We start from the raw sequence: 11984 nt of genomic DNA on the forward strand, positions 1-11984 counted from the left end.
AGCGGTCGCGGCAGTCGTCGTGTGAAGCCCTCTTAGTGTAAAGACCATCGACTCTGCCGTGCGACTCCACCGGGCAGGGACACCGGCAAGGGATAGTAGTATCGCTTTTTATTTAATTTTTTCATTTATATGTTTATTATTGAAATGTTGTTATATGCATGTGTCAATTTTATTTAATTTCTTTATTTTCTTAAATATGTGGGTAGATAGTATTTATAGAGTTGTAACTTTTTAGTTTTAGTTACTTTTTCTTATTTGTAAGTCGCTTTGGACAAAAGCGTCTGCTAAATGACAAAAGTAAAAGTAAGTAAGTAAAATCTGTCAGTAAGACACAGTATATTTCACTCACCGGCTGACGTGTGGATCACTGATGATTCTCACAGGAGGCTGTTTAATATCACACAGAGACACTGAGGAATCATGATAAACCCCAAATCCAGCACAGAGGGGTTCAGTGAATGTAGTGTTGAGTGTGTGTAAGTGTGTGAGTGTGTGTGTGTCAGAGACGCTGTAGAAGGACAGAGAGCCGGTCGACACGTCCACATACACTCCTACTCTCTTAGAGGATGAACGGACAGCAGGTATATCAGTGATGTTATTATTGTGAAGGACAGTGAATCTGTTATTAGAGCAGATCAGACTCCAGGATTTGTCATTCCATCCAAACACACAGTCTCTCCCTCCTTTCCTGCAGATTCCTTTATATGACACCGATACAACTGCATATCCGCTCCATTCAGTCTCCCAGTAACAGCGTCCAGTCAGACTCTCAACACACAGAACCTGTTCACACTCATCAAATCTCTCTGGATGATCAGGATACGGCTGACGCTTATACACACATGTGATCTTCTTGTTCTGATCAGACAGAATGAGTTCAGTGTGTGCTGTGTTTGGATCCAGTGTGAGATCACAGGCATCTGAACACAAGAAGAGAGAAACATCAAGAACAACACAACAGTGAAGATGTCTGTGTGTGTTTACAGCTAAAGTCCAAACTGTCCTCACTCTTCACAAATGTGTTCACTAATATAGTGAAAGCTGTTGAAGAGCGACTAGTGATTCAGATCTCACTAGCAGTGCTGGTCCTAGACTTCTGGAGCCCAAACAAAACTCTGAAAAACCCTGTCAGGCCTAAAACAGTGCAGACTAGTGTTGTGTAAAGCAGCGGTTGTGGGTTTATCATGCACACAAGTCAAGTCAGCTTTATTTCTAGAACGCTTTCTACAGTACAGCTTGTTTCAGAGCAGTAACAGATTGAGATTGTGCTGTAAAGCAGCTCTAACAAGCCAATAGTGTGATTCTAGAGCTCAAGTCAGTTCAGTGTTGATTCAGTTCAGTTCAGTAAGTGTAAAGTTCATCAGTTGTGCAGACAGACTGTATTTGTGCTCATACACAATCTCCACTGAACACTGAACACACAAAACACACAAGATAGTGCTGTTTTACATTCCTCACATCTGTGTGGCGTTTGCTGTGTGTATGGATGATCATTAGATGATGGTGTGTAGAGTTACTATGAAAACACATGTTTTTATAAGAGTTAAAACAGTTCTGAAAGTAGCTTTTGTGTAGAGATTAGAGAAAAGAAGCCATAGTTTCAGAGATTATGTATAAGCATAAAAAAATAACTACAAGTGAAATTAAATGCATGTTTTGACAGTGATGCTCTGCACCATCTATCTGTCAGAAAAACTATAATTAAATTATTTTTCAGATGTGTGATTTACTGAGGAAACTAAAGCATGAGAAATATAGATCACTCGAGAAGTAAAATAGAAAAATACATAATTCTCTAAATATGCAAACTTTAGGTCCGGACCTCGGCTTGGTTCCCTATACATTTTAAATATATATTTTCCATTTGTATTTATATATATATATTTAGAGTCAAACACACTTCATTCAAGCTCTTCTTGTGTGTGTTGCTTCCATATAAAGATACTAAAGCATAATTATGAGCTTTGAAAGATGCAGTTATTTTAAAAACAGAAGCAGAAACACAGCGAGCAGCAAAATAGATCCATACTTTTGCTAAAACACTGCAGAAAAAAACAATGCTGCAAATATTTACAAGCCTGTTTTTATTTACAAGATTTACAAGCCTGTTTTTCTCTCTCGCTGATTGGACTGTTTGAAAATGCTACCAACGATCTGGACAAGCTCACAGAGACTGTGACATCTTATATCAGTTTCTGTGAGGATATGTGCATTCCTACCAAGACTCATACCAAGACTCATCTAATCTACAACAATGACAAACCATGGTTCACTGCAAAACTCAGACAGCTCCGTCAGGCCAAAGAAGATGCTCACAGAAAGGGGGATAAAGTCTTGTACAAACAGGCCAAATGCACACTGGAAAAGGAGATCAGAGTGGCAAAGAGGAATTATTCTGTCAAGCTAAGGAACAAATTCTCTTCCAGTGATCCTGTTTCAGTGTGGAAAGGTATGAAAGATATCACCAGTTACATGTCACCATCCCCAAGCGCTCTGGACAATCAACAACTGGCAGACTATTTGAATGTCTTTTACTGTAGGTTTGAAAGATCACCCCACACCCACCCTGAACACCTCTCCACACAACCATTAACACCTCCAGCAACCCTCCTCTCCCCCACACCTACAATTCAAATCAGCGCAGAAGATGTGCGCTAGGTCTTCAGGAAGAACAAAAGAAGGAAAGCACCAGGCCCAGACGTTTTGTCACCAGCCTGCCTAAAAACCTGTGCTGACCAGCTGGCCCCCATCTTCACACATATCTTCAACAGATCACTGGAGCTGTGTGAAGTCCCCTCCTGCTTCAAACGCTCCACCATCATCCCTGTCCCAAAGAAACCAAATTTAAGAAACCAAAATTACTGGACTTAATGACTACAGACCTGTGGCTCTAACGTCTGTAGCCATGAAATCATTTGAAAGACTGGTTTTGGCTTATCTGAAGGACATCAATGGACCCTTAATAGACCCCCTGCAGTTTGCCTACAGAGCAAACAGGTCTATGGATGATGCAGTCAACATAGGACTGCACTACATCCTGCAGCATCTGGAAAGACCAGGGACTTATGTGAGGATCCTGTTTGTGGACTTCAGCTCCGCTTTTAACACCATTATCACGGACAACCTTCAGAATAAACTGTCTCAGCTCTCCGTCCCCACCTCCATCTGTTGGATCACAAGCTTCCTGACAGACAGCAGTTAGTAAAGCTTGGTAAATCCACATCCAGCACCCGCACCATCAGCCCTGGAGCTCCTCAGGGCTGCGTTCTCTCCCCACTGCTGTTCTCCCTCTACACCAAGGACTGCACATCTAAAGACCTCTCTGTCAAGCTCCTGAAGTTTGCAGATGACACCACACTGATCGGCCTCATTCAGGATGGTGACAAGTCTGCTTACAGACAGGAGGTTAAGGAGCTGGCTGTATGGTGCACTCTTGGAGCCGAACACGCTCAAAACTGTGGAGATGATCGTGGACTTCAGGAGAAACCCCCCTGCTCTCCCCCCACTCACCATCATGAACAACACTGTGACTGCAGTGGAGTCATTCAGATTCCTGGGCACCACCATTTCTCAGGACCTGAAGTGGGATATTCACATTGACTCTATTGTGAAAAAGGCCCAGCAGAGGTTGTACTTCCTTCGCCAGCTGAGGAAGTTCAACCTGCCACAGGAGCTGGTGAAACAGTTCTACTCCGCCATCATTGAATCCGTCCTCTGCACTTCAATAACTGTCTGGTTCAGCTCAGCTACCAAATCTGACCTCAGAAGACTACGGAGAGTAGTCTGGACTGCTGAGCGAATCATTGGTACAACCCTCCCCACTCTCCAAGAACTGTACTTATCCAGAGCGAGCAAAAGGGCTGGTAAAATCACTCTGGACCCCTCACATCCAGCACACTCCCTCTTTGAACTGTTACCGTCTAGTCGCTGCTACAGAGCTCTGAGCACCAGAACGACCAGACACAGAAACAGTTTCTTCCCTCAGGCAATCCATCTCATGAACACTTGACAATATAACGTGGAACACACAACTCTATTATTTATTCACCACAGTTGCTTACTTTTTTATTTATCTAATTTTTTCATTTCAAATTTGCACATATCAGACCTGTACACACATAATTGTCTATATTATATATTGTGTTTTTGCTGCTTTGTACATTGCCTATTTGAATATTTGTATATTATTCTTTTATTATCTGTGTCCTGTCCTGTTGCTGTCCTTCTGTTGCACTGTGGAGCTTCTGTCACTAAAACAAATTCCTCGTATGTGTAAACGTACTTGGCCAATAAAGCACATTCTGATTCTGATATAGTTATTTCTGACCGTTCAAATCAGGTTTGTGACAGGACATTTTTATTATCTAAATTGAGCATTATCAATCAATATTTTAAGAGCATTTAAAAATAAACATATAATTTTTAAAATTGGGGAAATTATTTGTAGATGGCAAGGAAAGACAACATAAAGTTCGAAATGACTGGTTATCTTTGTTTTCTGCTCATGATGATAGTGTTTTGATTGTTTGTTTTAAAGGTCCCATGGCATGAAAATTTCACTTTATGAGGTTTTTTAACATTAATATGAATTCCCCTAGCCTGCCTATAGTCCCCCAGTGGCTAGAAATGGCGATAGGTGTAAACCGAGCCCTGGGTATCCTGCTTCGCCTTTGAGAAAATGAAAGCTCAGATGGCCCGATCTGGAATCTTCCCTTTATGTCGTCATACGGGGAAAGGTTACCTGCCCTTTCTCTGCTTTGCCCGCCCATGAGAAAATGAGCTACGACCGTGCGAGGCGAGCGCAATATTTTTTTTTCCTCGAGAGACATCATGGCTTGCAAACGAGCGAAGCATTGTTTTTTGGCACTTCAGATCTGTTCTACTCTATGAACTGTCACAAACAAAATACAACTGAATGCCCAATAAAGCTGTTCATATTTACATATTTCTGTTGTCATACATAAAACAAGTATAAATAGTAAACACGACCTATTAATAATATGTTAACCCTGAATCACTCTCACTATACTCCTTAAATCCTGATTTATAATCGCAACATCGTCTGATAAAATCAATATACATCTAACTTACACTAAAAAGCGACTATATTCAGTGTTTTTTGCTATATTACTGTTTTGCGTCTGAATAAGGAACTGCGCATATTAACAGACAAATTATGTTCATATTTAAAAGTCCAAACAGTCAGTAAGCGACAAGTGCTTGGAAACGCTGTTTTGTAAATGATTTATTGATGATTTTGCTGCGTTACAACAAACTTAAAGCGCTGCTTCTCTGCCGCTCACTGCTCAGAACAGACGCCGAGAGAGGCGACACTGCGCCGGGAGAGAGACCTCGCGCTCGCGGGGCAGTACTGGAGACATCTTCCAACTGAATGATAGGTTGTTTTTTTTTGTTTTTTTAAAGTCACTAGGTTTGTTAGTATGTACCTGTTATGGGGAAAAAAGCCGCCAAAAGGGTCTGAAAGTTACTAAATATTGTGCTAAAGTCACACTCGTGTGTGTGAGACGCGGGAGCTGATGGCAGCGGGCGGTGGATATTGTTGCGGTCCGCCCAGGTAAAGTCTATGTGTGGGAAACACTGACCGTATCCAGACACAATATTTTAAACTAACCATTAGGAGACGTCCTGATGTAGTTGCAACTTCTTAATCCGGATCAGATTCTGGGTCAAACTGAAAAGCTTGAAGGACTGCGTGTCTACGTGACGTCACAAACACGCATCACAGAACAGAGCAAGGCGAGCATTTGTGCTTATAAAACTTAAACTTTTTGATTTATTTTTGAAATGACTGATCATTTTGCTAGATAAGACCCTTATTCATCGTCTGGTATCGTTTAAAGCCCTTTGAAGCTGCACTGAAAGTGTCATTTGGACCTTGAACCGTTTGGGTCCCAATGAAGTCCATTTTATGGAGAAATGTTTTCATCAAAAACCTTAATTTCTTTTCGACTGAAGAAAGAAAGACATGGACATCTTGGATGACATGGGGGTGAGTAAATTATCAGCAAAAGTTTTTTTAAAAGTGAACTAATCCTTTAACCTGATAGAAAAACAATGAATGTCTTTGAGATGAGATCAGTGATACAGTCAAACAACAATCTGTGTGTGTGTCTGTGAGTGTGTGTGTGTGTCTGTCTGTGTGTGTGTGTGTGTGTGTGTGTGTGTGTGTGTGTGTGTGTGTGTGTGTGTGTGTGTGTGTGTGTGTGTGTGTGTGTGTGTGTGTGTGTGTGTGTGTGTGTGTGTGTGTCTGTCTGTGAGTGTGAGTGTGTGTGTGTGTGTGTGTTTATATTCCTACACTTTTGCAGTCCTGCTGTCATCATGATCTCTCCTCCATGATCCACACTATAAAAAACACACATTAATGTAGATCTGCATCATTCACTCACACACACACATTCAGTATGTCAGTATTAGTGTTTGACATACTTGAGTATCTGCAGTTTATAGTTTGGATCCTGCAGTTTGTGTTTGAGCAGCTGGACTCCTGATTGTCCTGGGTGATTGTAGCTCAGATCCAGCTCTCTCAGGTGTGAGGGGTTTGAACTCAGAGCTGAAGACAAATAACCACAACCTTCCTCTGACACCATACAGCCAGACAGACAACCTACAAACACACACAGACAGATCATCTACAGACACACATCAACATTGTGACCAGTTGACTGTAAATTATTTCTTATATGTTGTTAATACCTCAGTATTTGCAGCTGACAGTTTAGACTCTTCAGTCCATCAGAAATAAACTTTAAACCAGAGTCCTGCAGGTCATTGTTACTCAGATCCAGCTCTCTCAGGACAGAGTTTGAGGATTGAAGAGCTGAAGACAAACTCTCACAACACTGAGCACCGAGATTACAGCCAGCAAGACTGAAAGAGAGCAGAACACACACATCAACAGTCAGATCATCTACAGACACACAGTCAGATCATCTACAGACACACACACACACACACAGCCAGATCATCTACAGACACACACAGTCAGATCATCTACAGACACACAGTCAGATCATCTACAGACACACACAGCCAGATCATCTTCAGACACACACACACACAGTCAGATAATCTACAGACACACAGTCAGATAATCTACAGACAAACACAGTCAGATCATCTACAGACACACACAACCAGATCATCTAAAGACAAACACAGTCAGATCATCTACAGACACACACAGCCAGATCATCTACACACACACACACACACACACACAGTCAAATCATCTACAGACACACACAGTCAGATAATCTACAGACACACAGTCAGATCATCTAGACACACAGTCAAAAATCTACAGACACACACACAGTCAGATCATCTACAGATACACAGTCAGATAATCTACAGACACACACAGCCAGATCATCTACAGACAAACACAGTCAGATCATCTACAGACACACACAGTCAAATAATCTACACACACACAGTCAGATAATCTACAGACACACAAACACACAGTCAGATAATCTACAGACACACACACACAGTCATATCATCTACAGATACACATAGTCAGATCATGTACAGACACACATAGTCAGATCATCTACAGACAAACAGTCAGATCATCTTCAGACACACATAGTCAGATCATCTACAGACACAGTCAAATCATCTACAGACAAACACAGTCAGATCATCTACAGACACACACAGTCAAATAATCTACACACACACAGTCAGATAATCTACAGACACAGTCAGATAATCTACAGACACACAGACAGATAATCTACAGACACACACAGCCAAATAATCTACACACACACACACACACACACACACACACACACACACACACACACACACAGTCAGATCATCTACAGACACACACAGTCAGATAATCTACAGACACACAGTCAAATAATCTACACACACACACACTGTTAGGAGTTTGTGTGTTATTCTGCCCTCTGGTGTTCCTTCTGGGTATTTGCTTGCTTTTCAGATGGGTGTTCCTCCAGATAATTCATCGGACGCGGCGATTGGTTCGTCTCCACAACCAACCAGAATAAAAGGATCACCCCAGACACCTGCCAAGGGCCTTGTTTGTGCCACCGCATGCTTGCGTCGCTGTCTTTTAATTCATTCTTCGTAGGATTGAGTATCTTGCCAGAGAGAAAGAGTTCGTCTAATGCTATGTCTTGCTATTGATATGAATTTGTATTATTTAAATTACCTTATGTAAATATTGGGTGATTTGTACTGCCAACGTATTAAGGGCTGTAGGAGGTTTGACGCCATTTCTTTTGATGTACATATCTTGCACTCTGTTTTTTTATTTAGGGAGTTAGGGAAGGATTGTGTATTTCATTTTCTTTTCTTTTGGTTTAGGAATTTAGTTTATTTAACACGAAGGGGATTTTGTTTATTATTTTGGCCTTGTCATCCTCTGAAGTTGGAATTTGTTTCCTTTTGCCCGCAAATAAAGGTAAATACGTTTTCCTAATCTCTCTGGTAGTGAGACTCATTTCATTTTTTTTAGTTACGACACAGACCCCTAGACGGTCGTAACAAATTGGGGGCTCGTCCGGGATCTTCTTTTGGGAAGAGAAAACTAATGAAATTAGCTTTGTATGTTTGCGTTTCCCTAGTGGTTTTCATTTTAAGGAGGAGGGAATTGGAAATGACTTCTAAATTCGAATTAGATCACTTTGCCATTCAGCCATCAGCACAGCAATTAGATACTTGTCGCAAAGATGATTTGTTGGCTATTGCGGATTTGTATCAGATTCAGGTTATTCGTGGTGCGAGGAAAGCAGAAATGAAAGGAGTGATTCATAAGCATTTGATTGAGCAGGGGGTTTTATCTCAGGAACGTGAAGCAGGTGTTGCATTTGACATGTCGGCTTCCGGGGGCGAGGGGGCGGAGGAACCCAAACCCACGGAGCTGATGAGCATAGATCCTGCTAATTTTCCGTCTCCTAGAGATCCTTTGCTGGCAATCAGATTGAAAGAGCTGGAGATAGAGCTGAGTAGACAACAGTATCAGAATCAGCTGTTGCAGGTGCGGGCAGTTGAAATTGAGACTCAGCGAGCAATCAGGCTCAAGGAACTAGATTTGGGTCTAAAAGCCCAACAACAACCAGCTCACTTCCCCGTTGATGGGGCGCCCAGCGTGAATGTGCCAGTTTCAGCTCCTGTTGATGCTTCCACTCCGAGTCCCGTTCCTGCACCACGATCGCCTTTTCAAGTAAGTGAATTTGATATTAGTAGACAAATTGCTTTAGTCCCGTTGTTCCGTGAGAGCGAGGTGGATACATATTTTAATGTATTTGAGCGTATCGCAGCTACGTTGAAATGGCCGCGTACTGTCTGGCCACTTTTGTTACAATGTAAATTGGTTGGAAAAGCGCAAGAAGTCTGTTCTGCTTTAACGCTCGAACAGAGTTTAAATTATGATGAGATGAAGAATGCTGTCTTACGCGCTTATGAGTTGGTGCCTGAAGCCTACCGGCAGAGATTTCGTCATCAAGTGAAAACCACTAGTCAAACGTTTGTAGAATTCGCACGTGATAAAGCAAATTTGTTCGAGAAGTGGTGCGCAGCGAGCAAAGTTACTACGTTTGAACAGTTAAAGGAATTGATGCTGTTGGAAGAATTTAAGAATTGTCTTCCCGAGAAAATCGTGATTTACCTAAATGAGCAGAAAGTTTCTTTTCTTTCTGAAGCAGCGGTGTTTGCAGATGAGTTTGTGCTGACTCATAGAGTCGTGTATTCGTCTCCCACGAGACGAAAGGTTTTTGATCGTGATCGTAACGTTAGTCCTAGAGATACCACAGTTGTATCAAAGAAGGTGTTAGGGGCTGTTAAGGATGAAATTCGTGAGTGTTTTTACTGTCATGAAGTGGGACATCTCATCGCTGTCTGTCCCTCTCTCAAGCGTAAAGCGGGCAGGAAAACATATGCGCCGAAGGGCGTTGCTTTGGTTGAACGTTCCCTAGTTACTATTGGGTCAGCAGGTACTGACGCAGGGTTTGAGCCGTTTATTGTTGACGGTGTTGTGTCACTTACGGAAGACTCGGAAATGAAAACTGTTCGTATCCTCCGTGATACTGGTGCAAGCCAATCCTTAATCTTAGAAAGTGTGTTGCCGTTTTCAGAGCAGTCAAGCTGCGGTTCGAGTGTATTGCTGCAAGGTCTTGGTTTGTCAGTTGTTAGAGTTCCTCTGCACCATGTACATATGCGCTCTGGTATTGTGTCGGGGAAAGTTAAACTGGCTGTGCGTGCAGAGTTACCAGTTAAAGGTGTATCGCTCATATTAGGAAATGACTTGGCGGGTGACAAAGTTTTTTGTTTACCAGAAGTGGTAGATGTTCCGGTTACGTACGATGATTATGACGATTTGCAGAAAGAATTTCCGAATGTGTTTAGCACATGTGTAGTAACTCGAGCACAGGCTCAAAAGTGTAAAGACATTGTTGACCTGTCGGAAACCTTTTTGAGTGAGGATAATTCCGAGGAATCTGATGTGGTAGAGCTGAAAATGTACGCAATTCCTAATGTTGATTTACCGTGTGAGCGGGCTACGTTAATTGAGGCACAATGTACCGATCAAACTCTCTCTCACTGTTTTGCAGCAGCTGTCGAGCAGACTGTTTTGCCAGAACACCCCGTTGCCTATTTTGTTGAAAAAGGCGTGCTGATGCGAAAGTGGTCACCAAATCGTGTCAGAGATGACTGGGGCACTGTTTTTCAGGTGGTGATTCCAAAAACTTTTAGAGAACAGGTGTTGAGTGTGGCACATGACCATGAACTTTCCGGCCACCTAGGTATTCGAAAGACCTATGATTATCTATTGAAGTATTTCTTTTGGCCATCAATGAAATCTGACGTAGCAAAATTCTGTAAATCGTGCCATGCTTGTCAAATGGCTGGCAAGCCCAACCAGGTGATTCCCCCAGCCCCATTGAAACCGATACCAGTGATTGGTGAACCGTTTGAGCGGATTATAATCGACTGTGTCGGGCCATTGCCTAAAACTAAATCTGGAAATTTGTATCTGTTAACTTTAATGTGTGCATCGACTAGATATCCTGAGGCGATTCCTCTCCGTTCACTTAAAGCTCATGCAGTGGTTAAGGCAATTATTAAATTCTTTACGACTTTTGGGGTACCTAAATGTATTCAGTCGGATCAAGGAACCAACTTCATGTCTAAAGTGTTCGCTAAGGCAATAAAAAAGTTGAACATCAGGCATCAGGTATCTAGTGCATTTCATCCACAGTCGCAAGGTGCTCTTGAAAGGTTTCACCAAACACTTAAGTCTATGCTCCGAACCTTTTGCGTTGAACAACCAAAGGAATGGGATGAGGAAATTCCCCTTTTGTTGTTTGCCATTCGAACTACAACTCAAGCGTCACTCGGATTTAGTCCGTCAGAGCTGATCTTTGGACACACGGTGCGCGGTCCTTTGAAAATTTTGCAGGAGCAGTTTTTGTCTCCTACTCTCCAAGCTCCCGTGAAAAATGTCCCAGAATATGTCAGTTCTTTTCGCGAAAAACTACACGAGATGTGGAAACTGGCAAAGCGATCGCTTGACTCGGCACAAGACCACATGAAGTGTCGTTATGATCAAAAAGCTGTCCAACGTTCATTTTGTGTCGGAGATAAAGTTTTAGTCTTACTACCTGTGCCTGGTGCAGTACTGAGAGCTAAATTCACTGGTCCCTATGAAATTAGCGAAAAGTTGAGTGATACTAACTATGTTGTTTCCACTCCTGAGCGTAGGAAGAAGTCACGGGTCTGTCATGTCAATATGATTAAGACCTATGTGACCCGGCATGATTCTGTGAAGAAGTCTCCTGTTGTCACTGTTGCACCAGCAGTGGAGTCCCTGGCAGAATACTCTCCAGAAAGGGATGATTTAATGATGAATAGCGCTGCTTTCACTACTGCCCGTTTGTCTAACTCAGAAACCTTGTCGAATCTTTCTTCTAAGTTATCTCACTTAT

The 11984-nt window shown here is 42.1% G+C and overlaps 1 protein-coding gene across 1 annotated transcript; it reads right to left on the minus strand.

Moving 5' to 3' along the window:
- Nucleotides 1-345: 345 nt before the first annotated feature.
- On the minus strand, nt 346-8274 carry LOC306861450 (stonustoxin subunit beta-like; the record flags this gene model as incomplete). The annotated part of the gene is made up of 5 exons (XM_079403695.1): nt 346-920; nt 6317-6363; nt 6448-6625; nt 6797-6888; nt 8210-8274. 5 exons carry the CDS (start codon nt 8272-8274, stop codon nt 346-348), a joined length of 957 nt encoding a protein of 318 aa, XP_079259821.1.
- Nucleotides 8275-11984: the final 3710 nt, after the last annotated feature.

The sequence above is a fragment of the Barbus barbus genome, assembly GCF_936440315.1.
Source record: "Barbus barbus genome assembly, chromosome: 42".
Taxonomy (NCBI): Eukaryota; Metazoa; Chordata; class Actinopteri; order Cypriniformes; family Cyprinidae; genus Barbus; species Barbus barbus.